This window comes from Vespa velutina, chromosome 4 (genome assembly GCF_912470025.1).
Source record: "Vespa velutina chromosome 4, iVesVel2.1, whole genome shotgun sequence".
Lineage (NCBI taxonomy): Eukaryota > Metazoa > Arthropoda > Insecta > Hymenoptera > Vespidae > Vespa > Vespa velutina.
Window position 1 is genome coordinate 498,304 of NC_062191.1, and position 21,044 is coordinate 519,347.

Consider the following 21,044-nt stretch of genomic DNA (forward strand, 5'->3'; position numbering starts at 1 on the left):
TTTACGTTCATCTCAGCGTAGCTACATAGCGCGAACGAACGGTCATTAGGAAAGAGCCATTAATGTTTTATTTAATAGAACGGATCTCTTCGACGTTAAATTGCTTTTACTATAATGCCGAGCATAATAAATCGTAAGGATTATTAGGAAGCGCGCTATATGAAATTCGTGCGTGTTCTTTGATAATACTTGGCAGTGCAGCGAGGTGCCTGGGGACGACTCGAGAGATTAAATTCGAACGAAACGAAGACACGACAGCTGCATAGGATATATTTCTTTCGAATTAATAAATATCGAAGGAATCGTATTTGAAAAAGCTTTGTTTCGCTTCCCTCCCGGCTCAGTCCCGTCAAGAATTATTATAAGAATGAATATAGTTCGTTTATTCTTTTTTTAACCTTTGGACGCTCTCTTAGAACGGTTTTAGGTATTAAACGATAATAATTATTACGATGTTATAATTAATAAGGAAACGATTCAGCGACGATTAAGAGAGCGCTTATGGAAGCCAGAGAAGAATTCTTCAAATCGGCCGATGATTCGACACCGACCTAGTCATTGACACGCTTGACTTCTTCGGCTTTATACAAACACGTATTTTTATTCTTTGTTCTCTTTGAAATTGTCGTCATTTCCTTCATAGAACTACCTTTTATCGTCGCTCCAATAAAATCGTACCCTCAGGGTTAGCCCACATTTTGCAGCCATTGAGCTGTCATTGCTGCTGCTTTGTTGAATGAACGACCTGCTTTGTTCAAGTAGATCGAACGTTTCGGAGTAAAATGAGGCGCAAACTTTTCTACTTCGTTGTATATCAATTGTCAAGATCGCCAAGATCGAAAGTTTATCGATTTTATCGATTGAAAACGTTTCCTCATTAGCCTTCTTTAAAAAATGATACTTGTTGTTGGGAAAACTAGCCTAAGACTGACAGTAGTTCATTAAGTAGGAGAGTTTATAACGAAACTGCATTCGTCCTAACGATGGCTGCATTCGAAGGACGCAGCGCGCAGCTTAATACATTCTTAACGATGGTCACGTTTCATTTGTATTTCGTATTCAAAACATACTTAGTTTAAGAATTTTTCTTTCTTAATTTACTTCGTTAATACTCTCGTTGCACGAGTTGTTCGTACTTGGCCATAATAGCGGTGATTTAACGTGATAAGGGTCAACGCAAATAGGCTGATATCGCATTATGCGATGCTAATATGCGTTTCGTTCTTTCTCGCATATTATAATAAAGTCTTGCGTCCTGCTTTCGTATTTTCGAGAAGTTTCGAAATATTTTTCAAATTAGCATCGTCATTTTTCATAGCGTTGGAAGACACGCTCGATGAGCTGGACCATCAAGCGCTACTTGTGTATCGTTAATATCTAAGACAACATGGATAGAAACGTTAGAGATGAATGGTAGGCATTACGGAGAGTCGATCAGGGAGCAATCAATAACTGACCCATATTGTACTTCTCTCTCTCTCTCTCTCTCTCTCTCTCTCTCTCTCTCTCTCTCTCTCTCTTCCTCTTTTCTATCTTTATTCTTCGTCCCTTTTTATTTTACTTATTATTTTTATTTACTTATATCTTGTTTATTATTTTTCGCTTCTTACAATCTCCCCCATCTCACTCTCCCTTCCCCGTCTCTCTCTCTCTCCCTCTATCCTATTCCCAAAGTTTTCAACTTTTCTACTGCGTTAATTCATCTCGATCATTTTTACGCATGTGGACGTAACAAACTGCAACGTATAACCTTCTCTTTCAGATATAATTGCATTAATCGTCCTTTCCTATTGGAAAACTAATCGACACTCGTAATGACATCGTATTCGTTCTTTCATAAAGCATGTTCTGACGATAATAATATCGTTTCATTTTTTTTTTTTTTTTATTCCTGAATATATCACTTTATTCGAGATAACTAATTTTATGCGGTTATTAATCCAATGTTATCCAGTCGTATGTTCTACTGATCATATTAATGAACGACTTTGAGAGAAAAATGAAATAATATAAATAAAAAGGTAAATACGAGATCTTAATGAATCTCAAGTAGAAAAAGAGAGAGAGTGAGAGAGAGGGAGGGAGAGAGAGAGAGAGAGAGAGAGAGAGAGAGAGAGAGAAAGAGAACGTGATATGCGCTTGGTGTTTACGATATGCGTTATTAAAGTACTCGTTAATGTGTTTCGAGTGTATTAACAACATTTTCATATGTCATTCCCTGCAAGTGCCATCATATCGTTTGGCACAAGTTCAACGTCGAATTATATTTGAGTTGTACACTTATTTTCCATGATAACGCGCGCGCATATTATAAATATTTAAATATATAAATATTTAACGCACATAGTTACATATGTAGAGACAGTCGTGTATAGTTGCTCGAAGAAGAATAGTTTATTATAGCGTAAGAATTTCTAGGAAGAGATTGATTAAATTTCAACGTTGGCTGAATGGTCCTTTTTCGAGTCGATTAAAATCGGCGACCTAGATTTTTTTGGCCGTAGCTTGTTCGTGTCTCGTAAATAGGCGGTTGAAGGCGTTTTTCGAGTGGGCATAAAAATGGTGGGAGTCATCCTAGGGGGGTGTACGAGTGGTACGGATAACGGGGAGGAGCCTGTGGGTGAAGGGGTAACAGAAGAAGTGCTAGAGAATGGCAGCGGTTCATATCTCAGCAATCTCTGTCGAGGTTCGCATCTCGCAGCCCTCGAGGACTCTAGAATCTCTAATATTACGTTTTAACCCACATGGTAAAATCCACGTACCTATGACTTACGTCAATCAGTATTTGCGTTTACGCGATTCGAGCCGAATTACGTCGGTAACTATAAGTCTAAGAAAAATGATTATATGAAATAAACAATCGGGTCCTTTGCGTTCATCGACGATGCTACTTTTTAACATTGTGTTATTAATAGGATATAGCATTGCGAGTATTCTATTAAAAAAGTCACTGATTGTTGTATTATTGTGTTGGTAGGAATTGGCCTATTGTCGGGACTTCCGGGTGATCACCATCGCAGACTATGAGCAATAGGGTACATTAACTCTTATTCTTATTTTTTCACCTTCATTCGTTCTTTGTGCTCGAAATTTCTTTTCCTTCTTCTTCTTCTTCTTCTTCTTCTTCTTCTTCTTCTACTCTTCTACTACTACTACTACTACTCTTTCTTCTATTACTACCACTAACTACTACTACTGCTACTGCTACTGTTACTACTACTACTACTACCATCACCACCACTATTACTATTATATTATCATTACTATTTACTATTACTTATTCTTATTATTCTGCTCCCTCTTATCTTATTTATACATATTCTTTCATCAAGGCATTACCTGTGCGTGTTAATTGAAGAAACCATCCATTCTTCATTTATTATTCCCCTCCTTTATCCATATTTCTTTACAAGTAATTATCCAGAAAATCGCCCTCGTAACACGACTTTTGCCTTGCATGTTTCATTACGTTTGTCTTTCACCTTGTGTCTTTTCTCCATTCTTCACCATTTCTTCTATATATCTTTCATCGCACCAAATAGTGCATCGAACTTTTAGAATTAAATATTGTAGGATGCGCACTCTATTCATTACGATCGTTTTCTCATATTGCATGTCTCGACAATTGACTTTCATTATTGCTACAAAATTACGTACATTATATCTTTTTATTTGTCTAATCACCTTTTCGCTAAGGCATTAAAAACAAAACAAAAAAAAGAAAAAGAAAACAAAAAGAAAAAAGAAAAAGAAAAATAAAAATAAAAGTTATTAAGGTAAGTTTCACATGGCATAAATTTGTTGACGTAGTCGTTTTGCTTTTTACTCCTCCTCTTTCGTACTTAATTTCTAAATCTTTCTTTTCTTTATCTTTTTGTTGGCGTGATAAGAAGGTATCTTGAGGTGAACATTTAAATCAGTGCAGTGACGAATTAACAAGGGAAAGAGAAAGCGAACAAGAATTTTGTACTAATAGGTGAAATTTCAAAGATCTAAGATATGATCGGTAAAGACGAAATTATTTCTTTGTAAATAATAAGCGTATCTTGCTATCGTGGAAAATAATGGCTTATCGTCGTGTAACGACAGCGATATCGTTATATCGTTATACATCGCGTGCGTTAAAAAAAAAAAAGGAAAAAAAAAGAAAAAGAGAGAAAAGAAAAAAAGAAAAAAGATGAAAAAGGATGAGAGCAAGAGTGTGGGGCGGTGAGAAGAAGTCGAGCATCAACCGAGACAATAGATTCGTTCGTTTTGTAGTTTCAGTGCACTCCAGAGTACTCGTCGAGCCTTCGTTTACGCGGAAACGTACATATATGCACGGTAAGACTCTCTAAGTGTTCCTTTTCATACAGAGGGAGAGAAAGTGAGAGAAGATACCTCGGCCTGAGGCGGCATATTCCGTCTGGCGCGTACTACTCCATTCTCGAGGATGAACGTAAGGACAGCTCTTTTTGCTGTCTATCGTTCGCTAATGACGATTAACCTTCTTTGTAATATGTCAATACTACTTACAAAGATATCTGCGGTAACTCGTAAAAGTTTTATAAATAGTGCTATATAGAACGAAAAAGGAAAGAGAAGGAGAGAAAAAAGGACGGAATCGCGATAGAACAAATAAGAAAAGAAATTAGAATCAGTCGAGGGAGTAGGATCATTCGTAACATGTCGTTAATTGGATTCTTTTATCTTTCGTTTCTTCTTAGATCTACTTTTCCTCTTTCTAGGTCATACGTCATTATTCTTCTTTTCAAATCATTTTCATTCTCATAGAACGATGTTAATGATATATATATATATATACATATATATATATATATATATACGCACGCACATATATAAATCATTAGATATAAATCATAGAAAAAATTGTTTCTCTATGCAACGACGTCATCGTAAGAACGTTAAATCGTTTCCCTGTACGCTCGTTCGACCATGCAGACGGCCTCACGGGTTTCTCTTTTTCAGTTGCGTGTAAAAGCTCTCGACGCTCGAGTTGCCCTTATATATGAATATCTATATACTGGGTGATTCGACGAAACGTAGTCGAGTTAAACCAGTTCGAAATTCTCATTTTCATTTGCAACCTCGGATTTATATATTTTTTATAAATATAATTAATTTTAATTTTTGTTTTGTGATTAATTGATTTAATGATCTGTACGTTTAGAAGAGATAAACAATTCTTTTTTTTCAATACGATTAATGCCGCACTTATTAATCGTATAAAGAAAATTCATAAATTGCCATTGATATAAAGTATTTCAAAGGGAGGAAAGTAGTCGAGATCAATGAATGAAGAAAGAGAGAGAAAAGAAATAATTTTTTTGCAAAGTGTTTCCTAATTTTCTATCGCGCCTTTTTAACTCTTTCGCGGAGATCTCACTGGAAGCGTTCGAAAATATTTCAAAGGCGGCGATACCAGCCGTCGTAGAAAAATACAATGGAAGTCTGGCACGCTACAATGAGCGACAAGCAGTGCGCTTTCCTAGAAAGAGGGAAAAAAAGTGAGGAACAGCGAGAGCTTTCTCTTCCTTTAATCTTCACCTTGTCTATCAAAGTCCAACGAGCGTATGCAGTAGAAGATATCTTTGTACTTAAAATCTTATATACATATATATATATATATATATCTTATATATACATATACATACAAAACTTTCTTTCGGCTGACTCTTCTGTTTTTTTTCCTTCTTTCTAACAAAAAAGTAAAAATCGAGTATTAGACGCTTTAAGTCTAACTGATAGAGCTTTAAGCGGACTGGCATATCGGTCAGTGATCACGGTCGGACAAACATCGCCATTAGGACGGCAACTCAATGACGTAAGCGAACTAAAGAACGAAGGTCGCAAGCTTTTAGCTTACCTATAGATATAAAATGTGCGAGTAGACTCGTGTGTAACAGGTACATAACAATAAATAAAAAAATTCGATTAATTTATAAAAAGAATTAAACGAACAAACTTGTAGATAATATATTCCATAGATATAGGTACATATATATATACATATATATATATATATACACACACACACACACACACACACACATATAACAATATATTCTATTTGGGATTGGTAGATCGAGTAGACGAAAGGAAATATCTTTTTATAGGACTGGCGATCTAGAATATAGAACGATGGTAGAGAAAAGGTAGCTCGATTCTCGTGTCTTTAATAGACTCGAAAAAGGAAAAGAAAAGAATGGAGGAAAGGAAAGCTCTTCCTTCCGTACCGTAAGGAAAGAGATGGATAGATAGAGAGGAGAAAGAAAGCCTTTATCATCTTAGCGATTAGCTTTTGCTGTTTGATCGATGTCTGGTACAAGGTAACGGCAAATCGCAAATGAATCGGCGATACGTGTTCTTACGTAGATAGGGTGAAAAGAAAGAGAGCGAGAGAGAGGAGAGATAGAGATAGATAAAGAGAGAATAACCGTCGTCATTGTTGTCGTCGTCGTTCGATAGGACTGTCTTTTCCTCGGCTTTTGGCTACTCGATAAGGATCTAGGATTCGAGGCCAAGCAAGTCACTACGTCCTCGAGGCCGTCTTTGGCCATCGGCAAATTTCGAAAGGGCGCTCGACCTCGCGGAACGGGCTGAGAGCCGTCGATTTGGGTAACACGGAGGAGAAAGAGGAAAGGGGAGGGGGGAGGGAGAGGGAGTATAGATAGATCGTGTGTGTTGCAAAGGGAAAGTAGTCCCATGAATACGTAGGTACGTCCCGCGGCGACGCGTATATCAAGAAGAAGCTGAATTTAAGAGCGAGCGAGAAAGCTTATATATGTATATGTGTGTGTGTATATATATATGTATATATATATATATACACACACACACGTATATATATATATATATATATATATATATATATCTAAAGAGAAAGAAAGAGAGAGAAAGAGGACACCTCGGACACAAAAGACCGCTTAATATCTAGGTGATTCGTATTGTAAGCGGGTTTTTAATATGGCTGCTGGCGACGAGGACGACGAAGACGATGACGACGACAACGATGACGATGACGACGATGACGACAATGACGACGACGGAGGAGGAGGAACCACAAGGCAATGAGGATCATCGTATTGGTATACCGATCGTGCTCCATATGTTGAGGAAGGTCAAGCACCCTTCGCGCCAGACAATGAAGCACTTCGAATCTCGCACGTATCTCGATCGAACGAATATCTGTGATTCACGGCTTTACGCGGGGCTGCCTATGCAAATCCCTGTACGATGTGCATGCACCTATGTTTATATGTATATTATTTGTCTATGTGTTGCAGTAGTGTATATTGACAGTAAGGCGCGCGTGCGTGCGTGTGCGTTTGATCGTTGAGAGAGACACCTAGACGTTACGTTCTGTAGGTCAGAGGAACGTTCATATCGACCAGGTTTGCTTCGGTCATGTACCAGCGTCGTTGATTGTGATCGTGCGGAGACTCTGCGCGTCTGGTCGCGCGGCGCTTGCCCAATCCCACCCTTATACTTCCTCTGTCTCTCTCTGTCTCTCTCTGTCTCTCTCTCTCTCTCTCTCTCTCTGTTCATCCGTCTATCCCTTTCTAATCCATCCTACACACTGCGATGCATTTTTATCTTACCTGCTGCTTTCGATCCAATCATCGAGATGTAACGATCAAAGGAACCCTTCGCACGACTCGATCGATTCGAATTCGTCGAAAATTTAATGGCATATCTCATAAGGGATGCGTATACGTTCCCCACGATTGACGAACTCTATCCCTTTTACGAGCAAATCCTTCTTATTTTTCTCCAATCGTATTTTCAAAAATACCCCGTTCGAGATCGTGACGCGTTCGAGGCAACAAGGTCGGTGTTGGACTATTGATTTTGGGGAGGCGGAGGAGGCTCGAATCGAGTTTTCAAGGATATTATGATTGATAGAAGGCACGGGAATCAACGAGAGGGCCACACCGGGAACTAGACGAAATTTTTTCGTAAGATTTTTCGAAGGACAAACTCGCGGTACACCCCACTTTTTCCTATCCGTATTTTCTCAGAAATAGAAAATATGCAGGAAGTTCAATTTTTTTTCTTTTATCATTCTTCTACAATATTCATCAATGATCGTTTCAAATGTTATATTTCTTGATTGTAATTCGTTATACGCGAAAATAGGGCCTTCCATCGAGACGAGCCAGGATTCGTCAGTTGGCGCAGTAATATCATTTTCCATGTATAGTTACCCTTATAATAGCGCTACCATTCTACTTACTTGCTAGATCGTTGAAACTTTTCTGCGAATCAATCATTCGTTAGGATACGATCTAGTCGTAGAAAATGGTGAAACGTTTGCGTATAATGTGTTAATATCAAGATATATGTGATAAAATCTGACCGTTCATAGAACAGGTAGTCAGCGTTTATCCCTCTTAAGGGCCTATAATCTTTGCAGGTTATAATCGCGCGTTAACACGAATTTAACGATTAATTTGAATAGGCTTCGATGATGTATCGTTTTTTGCGATTAACGTTTCAAGATGATTAACGTTGAATAGTAATTTCTTACGATCGAATGTTAGACTACGCAACGATCGTATTACGGAAGTAAGTAATTTGATCGTGCTTTGTTGATCGGTGTGAATGATAAGAGAAGGTGATGAATAAATACATTATTAATTGATTACTTTTTCGTGTAGTTGCCATGGAATTGAAAGTCGTCATGCTGCGAAACACGAAAAACGTCCGTCGCAGAAGCTGGAAACATCATGGCCGTTTTCATTGTAAGTTGGTCAATTTTTTTTTCACTTTTTCGTTGTCCATTAAAGCAACGCTGTCTTTCGTGCTTTCTCAAAAGCCAAAGCAAGAGCAAAGAATAAAGATTCGTAATTTTAGAAGGATATGCTCGAACGATCAATCAAGCACGCAGATTATTGCGCTTTCCAGGGGCTCCTATCTCGAAGAAGTAAAATTTGACAAAACTCTTGTTCATCGTATCGAGCATGCCGCTGCTTCTGCTGCTTTAATAGATCGCATATAATTATATTTTGATTGATCGAGGATTAATCGTTTATCGGCGCCGTTCGTCCGATCAATATTTTCTTAAGATTCGTTCGGTAGGTCTCTAGATGGCACGCCTTCGTTCGGCTTCGCTATTGCGATCTAAAAAGTTGCTCTCTTTGCCGTTTGATCGCGCCACTTGCACGTTTGCATTTTCAGGAAGATGATGCGTAATTATATCATCATCGAATTAAATCCTCTCGTCGATCCTTTTTATTACGCAAAAAGAAGCTTATCTCGTTATCTTTCCTTGTTGGTTCTCATCCAAAAATTTTACGTCTAAATAGATATCTATAGTATACGAGATTGTTTCTTTCAAGGTATTCAAGGGAAGTTCCGTTTGAAAAATCGTGAATTCGATCGGTTCAATTTGTTCTTACGACATGGATCATATTTCATTTCGAAATCTCCGTAAGGTATCGTAGGAATTATCGTGCATTTATGATACCAATAGCTAAATTTTCCATTCGACCGAGTATTCCTCTTATATAGATTTTACCCTTCCAAGGAAATAAGATGCCGATCCAAAATCAGTTTGCAATGACGAACATCCCAAAGTCCTCGGCTTATCGCGGTCGTGTCTGACCTTAACACTGATTGGTCGATACCTGAAAATAGCCGACCCAGTCTATCCGATAACGTGTTTTATTTATAAGTCCGATTCGCGAAGGTACATGCGCAAACGAGGCCTGCATCCTTCTCTACGATTTTTCTTTTCCTTTTTCTTTTTTTTTTTTTTCTTTTTTTCTTTTTTTTTTTTGTTCGATGAAACCGAACATTTTCCCTGACGCGATCGAATTATAAAAACAAAACGGAGGAGGATAAATCTGTCGTCTTTGAATTTAATCGACATAATAAAAAGGGAAAAAAGTTAATGGAGAAGTTGAACGAAAAGTGGTGGTGCGCAGGGCTGGGAGGGAGAGGGGGGGGGGGGGGGGTGGAGAACGGCGTGTTCGATAAAAAGCCGAAAAAGGGAAGAGAGAAAAGATTCGTCCGGTCAATCCGCCTACCGTCCTTTCAGCAGAGAAGAAAAAAAAAAGAAAAAAGGAGAAAAAGAAAAAGAAAAAGAAAAAAAAAAAAGAAAGGAAAGGAACGGCAGGACAACGCCGAGAGCGCCACGAAACGGCGATGCCTAGAAGTTTGGAGGAGCGTCGAGACTAGGAGGCGTCTAGCAACCACCACTGGCCGAGTCGGAGATATCGCGCAAAGCCGTAAAGCGTCGTCGCTTGCGGTCCCTTCAAATAAAAGGCTTTCCTCGCGGTCAGCGAGAAAAAAGAGAAATGTCGGGATCATAACAGCCGTGGGAAACTTTTCTTTTCTTCTTGGTGCTTGTCGCGTTCGCGATAACGTTTGTGCTTTCCCCGAGTTTACTTGTGATCGAATCCTCTCGACGATACTATTCCATCGAATTCCTTCTCGTCTCTTTTCCCTCTCTCTCTCTCGAAAAGTCCAAAAGTCCTCTTCTCTTTCCCTCTCTCTCTCTCTCTCTCTCTCTCTGTCTCTATTTATCTGTCTATTTATTTATTTGTATGGTTCTTTCTCTCTCTCGTCCCACCAAGTCTCGTGTGTCATTCAAGACGTCAATGACGAACCGTTCAAAATACCGGAGAAAGTATGAAGGAGCATGCGAGAAGATGGCCAAAAGAGTCTAATGAGCTATAAGTCAAACACGGCCGAATGCCAAGCTTGCGCAGTCGCTGTGATCGTCTAAACCTTGATGATGCAGGAAAGTCCTCAATATGGACAAATTATTCTTTCTTTCCTTGGAATTTGAACAACTCCTCCAATGTTCGAGAATGTAAAGTGGAGGGATAAGGTATCTTTACCGTGACAAAGGTTATCTTTGGTTATGCTTTAGATATCGATCGACGTTGGAAGAGGTGAGACGAGCTCCATCCTTGTGAAGCATGCTTGTTTGTCAGAGCTTACGAGCTTTTCGACGGTCGATACGGAACGTAGTACAATGCAAGGTCAAAAATCGTGGAGAAAGCGAGCTGGCGATGTTCCCGGAGAAGGAAAATAAGAGGACCGACGTAAATGCAATGGAGGAAGGATCTTAAGGAAATAGACAAAAAGCAAGATGGTGGTGGTGGTGGTGGTGGTGGTGGTCGAGAAATTTGGCGTTGGGAAAAGGCGTGGCGGCCTATCATCTAGGTCACGTTCCTGAGCCCTGATATATCGCGCATTCCTCCTACGATTCTCCTATTGCCGATCGATTTTCTATACCGCGATCGTAATCTCCTCGACGAAAAGGAAGAGAGAAAGAGAGGAGGCGGGAGGAAGGGTAGGAAGGGTTGAGGAGAAGGATGGAGAGGGGGAGAGTGGTTCCTTTCGATCCGTCGACGCATCGATAGTCTCTTCTACTTTCTCCGAAGGAAACCGTAACGTGGGGGCGCTTAAACTATTTCTTCGAAAGGATCGATCTCTCTCTCTCTCTCTTGCTATATATACACACACACACACACACACACACACACACATATATATATATACACATATATATATTTCGGAGGATGACCTTCGAGTCACATGCGCCATCGAATAAAAAATCTCTAAGTACCTCTGCTCTTCCTTCGGTCATGCCTACTTTCAACGATTTCAACTCTTTTACGAAGAAGAGAAACGAAAGCTATGCGAGTGAGTGAATTCCCGCGAAAGACGAAGAGGAAACGATGGGGGCCTCGTTTATCGACGATAAGGGATATCAATCGATATGGCGCATCGTTAAAACTTGCATCGACTAAAATCTCTCTCGCGCTCCGATCCACTCGAACTCATCGTTAATATATATTATTGGATATATCGAAACGAAAGCTTCCCTAATGAATATACTTTCGTACGAAATCTCTTTCTTGTTACTCGTTAACTTTTTTATATTCTATATATTCTATTGAGAAGGAAGAAATATGAAGGATCCACGATACCAACAATGTGCGATTATTATAGTATTATTTACTTTATTTATTTTTATTTTGGTTTCTTAATACCTCTAGCAGAAATCTAAGGGGAGAAAAGAGGGAGAAAGAGAGAGAGAGAGAGAGAGAGAGAGAGAGAGAGAGAGAGAGAGAGACTCGAAAGATTACGACTGTACGTGTACATATATGTGTATGTGTGTGTTTGTATCTCCGTGTTAAAGAGAAAGATAAAACGGAGGTATTATTATAGGATGAAGCATTATTATTAGAAGAGCAATACCGATCGAATTTTTCTATTTTTAAGACCGATCGATCGTTCGAGAAATCGAAAGAGAACTATTCGCAGAGTAAAGAAAAAGTGTTTTAGTCTATACATACTATTGAAATTAACAGGAGCGATTTGTTGATTCCCTCAAAGTCGAACGCTGCCATTGACAAAGAAATTCATTTTCAACGCGCATGTCCAATGCCTTGACTACCAAGACGCTCTTCGCCGTTGCAAAGCATTACAGGAAAGAGAGAGAGAGAGAGAGAGAGAGAGAGAGAGAGAGGGAAAGAGAAGCACATATGTTAAACTTTTTGCCAGGATATTCGCAATAAAGTTGTCGCGATAGAAGGAGAGATACAGAGAGATAAAGAGAAAGAAAAAAAAATCTTTTCGTTTGCTACGAATCTTTGAACTTGTTCGAAAAATTTGAAAGAAACAGAAGGAAGGAGAGAAAATCACAGAGAGAGAGAGAGAGAGAGAGAGAGAGAGAAGTAGACAATGGACGAAGGAAAATTGGTAGACAGCGAGTACGCTTCACTTATACTCCATTATCAATTAAAATCGGCTGTGCTATCGTTTAACCAGAGCTTATCTTGCATTTACCTAGTGTTCATATTTAAACGCCATTCTCTGTCCACCTTCAAATCGGCAGAGATTGGAGAAGTTAAAGAAGAAGAAAAAAAAGTGGAAGACGAAAAAGAAATATAATTCGATATTTTTGCTACGTTCTTTCCCTAAAATCACATCCATCGAATATTATAAAGGATCGATCAGTTTTTCGATCGAAAGAAAAAGAAAAAAAGAAATATCGATATATCAGTGAAATCCTAAAGACTGATGTTCCCGTTTTTGGCTATTCTACTCTTCGTTCTTCGCTTATTTGCAACGAATTCCGCCCACATCCTCTTTGCGTGTACGTCGAAGCCACGAAGAAGACGACACTAGGAGGATCGAGTTACGTAAAGAAAGGGAAAGAGGAAGAGAGAGAGAGAGAGAAAGAGATAAACGATCGGTCGAGCGGAGCAGCGATCGATTTTCACGTCTTCGTCGAGAGAGAGAAAGAAAATAAACGCCTTACGTCCTTGCGGTTCGTCCATTTTCAAATCCAGTGTAATAGTAGCTCCCACTGAATATAAAATATCGTACATCGAACATCGTCAAGAACGATGATCCTTGAAAGCGAGGCAAGCATCTTGCGAATCGATTGATTCGACGAGAGAGAGAGAGAGAGAGAGAGAGAGAGAGAGAGAGAGAGAGTGCACAACGATAAGAGATTGAAAGAAGAGCAGGACCTCGGAGATCGATTATCATCGAATCATGACAAAATACGGCTTGGTCAGACTCGCCCTGTGGCGACCAAGACGTTCCGTAACTTCGCAACCACCGAACAACCAGGAAAACAACCCTCTCATGTATGCAATAACTTCTTTATTATTTGTTTGCTCGTATTGAGTATCGAAAGTTGCTGTCGCTGCTGCTGCTGCTGCTGCTGCTGCTGCTGCTACTGTCGCTGCTGCGAAAAAAAAAATTAAGTAATACAGGAGAAGAGCCGAAAGAACGACGTAGATAAAGCGATGAATAAAAATCGCAAATTCTATATGTGTGCTGCTTTTCATCGTCGATGCACAATAGCACGCGGCATATTCTTTAGCGCGGAACACGTTCTTCTTCAAAATGAACGCACACGATACGGGAAATATGTTCATCGCAAATTGTGATGTATCGTATGCTCTTAATAAAGCTCTCGATGTGCTCAAATCCCTGAAACCCATCCTTTATATTTGTTCAATATTTTTTCAATTTTTCATTTGTATTTTTACCTTTTTTTTTATTTTTGTTTTCTTTTTTTTTTTTTTTTTTTTTTTTTTTTTTTTTTTTTTATTCTTTTCTAACCGTTTTTACGCTTGATACAAATCGCCTGCACAAGCATCGACATTTTTCATCGTATCTCTCGTCTATATCTATTCATTCGTCCAAAAAAAGCAAGGTCGACATTTTTTTAGCGATCCATAGCCATAAAAAGTAGAATTGATATATAAATTCAATGTATAGCGTAATTTGTGCGCTTCGTTGTTGGCTTTCTATGTTTCGCAGCGTTATAACATAGGAACTCGTGCCCGAGTTCTGGTTTTTGTTCCAGCTGTTATTGCATCTAACGAGAATAAGAAAAGCAATGAAAAAGAGAGAGAGAGAGAGAGAGAGAGAGAAGCGTGCTAATAAATGCATTGTAAAGAACGGATCGAACAAGTTTTACCCCGTCGATGTCACCGTGCATTTATTTTTTTGTAGGACCATTTATGTTCGATGGAATCCTAAATAAATTATTCATCATTATTTAAAGGGATTCATTGCTTGATCAAAGAATTTTATTATGCGAAACGAAAGTGCATCCTTACTCACTCGTATCATGCGATTTGTCTCTTTCTCTTTTTTTTTTTTTTTTTTTTTTTCATAAAACGCGAATACATCGAAAAATAATTGCAATAGGAATATTTTCTACCGCAGGTTGCATAATTCGTATTATTTCGTTTTATCGCAGTATTAATCAAGTCAGTCTTGTCTAGAATGATCTCGCGCGTCAACGGATAGCTCAATCGGAATATGTACGAACATATGTAGGAGGATAGATCGGACAATAGTCGTCGTTATCGAAGGTAAAAGGAATAAATGGTTGAAAAAGGCAAGCAATAGATAAATATCGCCATAAATTTTACTTTGGGATCGTGCCTAAAAAGGGAAAAGGAGAGAGGAAGGAACAGTCCATAGGACATCTTTTGCGTTGGAGCGCAGGTGGCCAGGTTGGCAGCTGATACGAATCGATAAATATTTATATACCTTGGAGCGAGAATAGGCTTATACTCGCTGCAACGGCGTTTATCGACTTCCAAGAAAAGTGCATGACTAATCGAGTGGCCGACATTTGCCATTGCATTAGGCAAAGGGAGGATTAGAAGAAAAGAATTTATTATCAAAAAATGTATGTATCCGTATGCATTTCTTCTATACAAATTTGTAGATATTTCGATGTAGAGTCTTTCTCTTTCTCTCTCTCTCTCTCTCTCTCTATCGTTCTTCTCCTTCGAATTTAATATCTTGGAAAGATATAACTCTAGAAAACTACAATATATATTCTGTGGAAGGTCGCGTTAAGAGGGTCAAAGAAATTGGAAAATGCATAGACTCTGTGTGTACTCGTTGACATAGTGCATCTCGATATACATATTTTAAGTACACAAATAGGAATGTCGCAATCGCCTTTCGGCAATCTCGTCGTCGGTTGCGACGTATCGATCGATACAATGGCAGGTAAACCTTCTACTCAAGTATCCAAATAGAGATTATTATATCGTAGAATCGATGTAACGAAGGACTTTACAACGTTTCTTTCTTTCTTTCTTTCGTTAAAAATGACAGAAGCGAATTAGATTTTATTTCTTAAGCCATTAAGCAAGGTTAGAGACTTTTGTCAAAACGTAATAGTGATACCGCATGTGTGTCGCGGCTTTCGCGAGAGCATGAGAGCTGCTACGCTTTTGTCCGTATTGATCTAGGTTTATCCTGCATTCCTCTCCACCCTTACGCCCACCCCTTTTCCTAGCACCCCCTACCAACGCAACACTCTGCACTTTCGCACCCCTTATATAGATCGTGGCTGCACGCCCGCGCGCAACGACCAAGGTTATTCCCTTTTCCTGCGATTACACGATGTAATCGAGTGACTCTTCTAGCTCCAAAATATATGCGTTCACAGAGCCATATATACACACGTACATGAATATGTGAGCGTGTATATACGCACACACACACACACTCATATATATATATATATATATATGTATGTATGTATGTATGTATGTATGTATGTATGGATGTATTTGAGCTCTGGTAACTCCTCGAGCCAAGAAGCGATTTTCCGTACGACGAGGGATCGATCATTCGGTGTTTACTATATAATCTTTATTACGCGTTAGACCACCTTGACGAATTCGATCGGTTTCTTTCTTGTCACGAAAATAAATTAGAATGATTCTTTACACGATATCTTCTGAGAGTTTTGCAGGGTGCAAGTGGCTTTTGACTTTTTCATAGATTTGCGTCTTTCGTTGAGCGAACTTAGTCATTGTTAAATGAACAGGCCTAAGAAAACTTTTGTACGTTTCTTACATTCTATCTGGAAGATGAAAAAAGAAAAAAAGAAAAAAGAAGAAGAAAGAAAAAGGTACCTATAGAGAAATAGGCGAGTCTGACTTTTAAAAAGACTAAATCGGAAAAGGAAAATTGTTGTATACGTTTGTACGTTCCATTCTTTACATTTCGCTCGAAGGTACAGCACAGCTGAGTCTTCCACAACAAAGTCCTTATTTGTCGTACCTTTTTTCTCTCCTTCGTTTTCTCGAACGAAAACTAGAAAGTCATTTCTTCGGCGCATTCGCTTTTTTCTTCAATCACCGAAGACGAAAGTAAGACGAAAGAGATACGCTTTAGCGTAGGCTTTATGATAGGCTTCTACTTTTATGTTAGAAAGAAGACGAACCTTCTAATTAAACTTAGTGGGCGTGGCAGGTAGATATTACCGTAAGCGGCATCGTATAGTATTCTTGGCGTTCGTAATCGTTGACATTCTACCACAAAGAGATACGCGGCATCAAGGCCACGGACGTAGCGGTCGCTCGCTTCTAATCTCATTCTAACTATTCTTTTTCTCTTTCTTTTTTTTTCTTTTTTTTTTTCATGCTCATTGCCAAATACGATGATGAGAATTGGTTAAGATCACGTTAGAAATGAGTCGTATTAAATGGAACGTAAGCCTAATGTCCTTTCAAAAGGGACACACGTACTTTGCACGATATATCCTTCTTTATTTAGGACATAGTTGTGTTAACACACTTTTGCTTCCCAGTGATTCATGAATGACTGTCAGAGAAGAGAGAGAGAGAGAGAGAGAGAGAGAGTTAAAGAAAAATCGCTCTTTGACACTTTGTAGATACGTTTGCGTAGTTGCACGCGAGTTCCAACGGAGTTTGCCTACACACGAACGAGGCCTCTGTCATCGCATTCAATGCACGACCTTACCCCTGAGGAAAAAGAGGGAGAGAGAGAGAGAGAGAGAGAGGGGGGGGGGGGGTGGGGAGGGAGGGAGGGAGAGAGAAAGAGAGCTTGATTAATATCTTGAGTCACGTAAGTCGTGAGACCGTACATACGCGACCGTTGGAAATTACGATTCATAGAAAAGTTAAGATTTCATCTTACAAAATGCCTTTGCTTGGCGCATATTTTTACATTGAACGAGACCCGGAAGCTATTAGAATTCAACGTTGAAGATTGGTCGTTTGAGCGTTTAGCTTAGCGAAACGGAGGTAAAGAAAAATATACACTTTTGATCGTTTTGCGAGGAGAGAAAAAAGGAAATAGAATGACGGACAAAGGAGGGCCAATTAATAATTCATGCGTACTTTCCTGCGAAAATCTTTTATAGCGAAACTTGATTTAATCGCACGTTCGTCCCTTTAACGATCTCTTTGCGTTCGGTATAATCGCATTGCGATAGTTGACGTCTTGGGGGGGGGGGGGAACGAATATATCGCTCTTTAATACAACGAAACTCTTCTTTTTTTTTTTTTTCCTTTTTATTCTTTTTGTCTCCTTTAACTTTGAACTTTAATTCGATGTAGGATATTACGGTGAAATTATTTTATCGCCCGTTTTCGCTCAATGACGTCCGACCGTTGGATTCCCTCAAGAGAATCGGGAAAGGTTGCTTCAACCACGGATGACCGCAGACCTCGTAATGCCTAATTGAAAAATTGAGTTCCGAAAAAAAAGAAAAAAAAAAAGAAAAAAAAAAAAAAGAAAAAAAAAAGGACTCGAACCACTGACCCGAATCTTGCATCACACGGTAGAAAATATTCGCTCGAATAAGCTTCTCTTCGAATTTATACGATAAGCCAAATAGCGTAATCGATGATATTTTCGATCATACAGGATGGACTTATTAAATGTATATGGATGATACTAGTATATCTGTCGCTTGTATATAGAAAATATTTTAATAATCGCGTTTACTCGCGCTATTAACAGGCGATTCGTTTTACTCTGATTTATCGGACACGCGATACGATACCAATTAATGCCCGTACATAGCATCGCCTTGCTATAATTGACTTTTAACGTTGTTAAAATAGCAAATCGTTTCGACGATGATCTTATCTTGTAAACGACGAACGTTGAAACGCGATCGTATTCTTCCCCGCCTATTTATCTATTTCATCGTTCTATCGGTGTATTTTCTATGTGATTTTATTAATCGATCAAAAAACGTCTTTGACTTTGTGATTAAAAGTTTATATTATGGACGTGCTATTGTCGCGGTATGACGCTTTAATGATGTCACGCACGACGAATATACGTCTATATATATATATATATATATGTATATGCACTTTTAACTTTGATCGAAGCGTTTACATTATCATCATCGAAGCTATGGTCGGTAAGAAGGGGAGCTTCCGATTTCAGCGTCATCTATCGAGGAAATCGAGCAGCTATTCTCTACGTTTATTTACCCAAACTTCTCTCCGTCGATAGGGTAGAATTTAAATCTCCGAATAAATTGAATCGGAGTTCGATGCTTTCGAAGCTACCGAATGATTACCGAGAGATCGTTTAGGATGAATAAAGAAAATAAATGATGAAGAAAGATTCGAAAGGTATCGTGGGGGCTTCTTTCGGGGTCCCTTTTCGATAAAAATCCTTTATCTTTTTTCTCGCAAAGAATCAAGTTAGGTAGAAATAAGGTGGGAAGGAAAAGGGCGACGCGTAGTGAAATGGAGAGAAACAGCTGGCCTTCTTTCGTCGCGTACCCCACCATCGGATCCTCCGTCCTCTCTCCCTCTCTCTCTTTCTCTCTCCCACCAACATCATTGGTTCACTCTCCTTGCTAGTACGTACGATTTCGTTTCTCTCGCATTCGCGCGGAAGGACGTTTCGTGAACGAAGAAGAGCGCGAGGGATCGTGTCTGTCTGTCTGTCTGTCTGTCTGTCTGTTGTTTATTCGCTTGTTTATTTGTCTCTTCCTCTCAGTTTTGCCTTTATTTCTTTCGTTCCTCTTTCCAACAACACCTAACAAAAACAGCAACTAATAACGGCAGTCCGTCGGTCATCGAAGCATACACTCGTACACGCACACATACAGAGACATACTGTTCTCTCTCCAACCGGCCGGCGCTCGAAGCTCTGCGCTCAAATCCTAAGCTGCGCTCGAGCAGCGTGCGTTTCCCTGCTCCTGCGCGCGTTCTCTCTCTCTCTCTCTCTCTCTCTCTTTCTCGTTCTCCCTGTCTCTCTCTCTCTCTCTCTCTCTCTCTCTCTCCTTTCCTCTCCTCTCTCCGTCGATCTAGCTCTCCTCCTGCGCTTCTCGACGCTCCAGCCAGAGTCGCGAGAGAGTCAGTCTCTCGACCGTCCGTCGGTCCCTCAGCGCGCGAGTACGTCTCGCCTCCGAGAGATCACTTCCTTTATACATCCGCTTTTACACGGATCGGAGTTATTCGCCGGCTTCAAAATTGACGTGCACGTGCCCATTCTCTCTCTCTCTCTCTCTCTCTCTCTCTCTCTCTCCCCTCGTCTCTCTCCTCATTGAAAATTTGGCGAATTTAACGAGTTCGTGGGCACGTTTCGATACGTTCGCATTCGGTTTGTGTTCGCCTTCAACGCGAGGACACGTCGTCCAAGAACACACACGGACTCGAAGACTTACTATCGTTCTTTGGATACTTTTAATCGGCACCGATCGCCAACCACTTGGATGCCACTTTGGTTGGAACACCGAGGAACATCAATCTCTCGTTGTTCCTCGTAAATTCACCGATCGACAAAGTGAGATTGATTCCTTTTTATAATTTATTTTTATCTTTACCTTTATTGTACTCCCGTATAGAGACTTTTGACAGATTTGTCGTATACACGATCAATCGGAAAATGAATTCTCCACGACGAGATTTATTCGAATCGTAAAGAAAATACCTGTATTGTATCGTAGAACGTAAACCGATAGCCAGATCGATAGTAATATTTCGTCGAAGCGAGCATATGTCGTCGTTGAATCGTTTGATCGTCGTAGAGAATCGTTGTCGCGTTAGCGCGGTAAAAGAGGGAGAACTCGCGCTCGGTCGGTCAGAGGCACCGTTTAAAGAAGAACATTTAATTATTAAAAAGGGAAAAAGAAAAGATATATTTTAAGATAGGGACAGAGAAATGAACGCGTACGAACATAATGGCATTCTACTCAAATGCACAAGCTTAGGACGTGATTCACACGTGATTGGACGATTGGTAACACTCGGAACGTTCAGTTCGTCGAGTGAAATACAACGAAACCTTGATCGTTAAAACTAATTGACTGATACGAGCGTTCGACCGATTTGTTCTCGAGCGTAAAGGGTACGCTTGTTTCTTCATTTTTTTCTCCTCCTCCTCCTCCTCCTCCTCCTCCTCCTCCTCCCCTCTTTTCCTTTTTATTTTCTTTTATTTCTTTTTTATTTTTTATTTATCTTCGTCTCTCTTTGTTTTCTATTCCACGGCGATTTGCGCGAGGCATTCTTTGTCAAAATAGAATAGAGTCGTGAGAAAGAAAATAAATACAATATTTTCACGAGGCTTCGCTTCCGTCATTTTTTTAGTCTCTCTTCGATCACATCAGCAATTTATCGTCAGCTACGGCGACTTTAGAATTCCAGCTAATTGCGAGACTAAAAAGATAATATAGCCATTGTTGACCCCTTCGTGTTGGCTTAGCCGATTCTTTCATAAGGGTACCTACCAGCAGCGGCCATTCTGAATAATGCTTT

The 21,044-nt window shown here is 39.6% G+C and overlaps 1 protein-coding gene across 23 annotated transcripts in view; it reads left to right on the forward strand.

The window, feature by feature from the left end:
- The window catches only part of LOC124948732 (potassium/sodium hyperpolarization-activated cyclic nucleotide-gated channel 3), a 62,813-nt gene that overhangs the window by 1,884 nt on the left and 39,885 nt on the right, over nucleotides 1-21,044 (forward strand). For 20 of the 23 annotated variants that reach the window (XR_007100816.1, XR_007100818.1, XR_007100815.1 and 17 more), the window contains one exon: nucleotides 8,661-8,744. The exons of 1 other annotated variant lie outside the window; for it this stretch is intronic. Coding sequence is in view for 17 of the 22 variants with exons in the window: in XM_047492795.1 (XP_047348751.1) it covers nucleotides 8,661-8,744 (84 nt within the window). In the remaining 5 variants the exon portion in view is untranslated. Of the gene's footprint in view, nucleotides 1-8,329; nucleotides 8,569-8,660; nucleotides 8,745-10,080; nucleotides 13,617-21,044 lie in introns of those variants that run through there. 2 more of the 23 variants (XM_047492777.1, XM_047492779.1) reach the window with 2 other exon arrangements.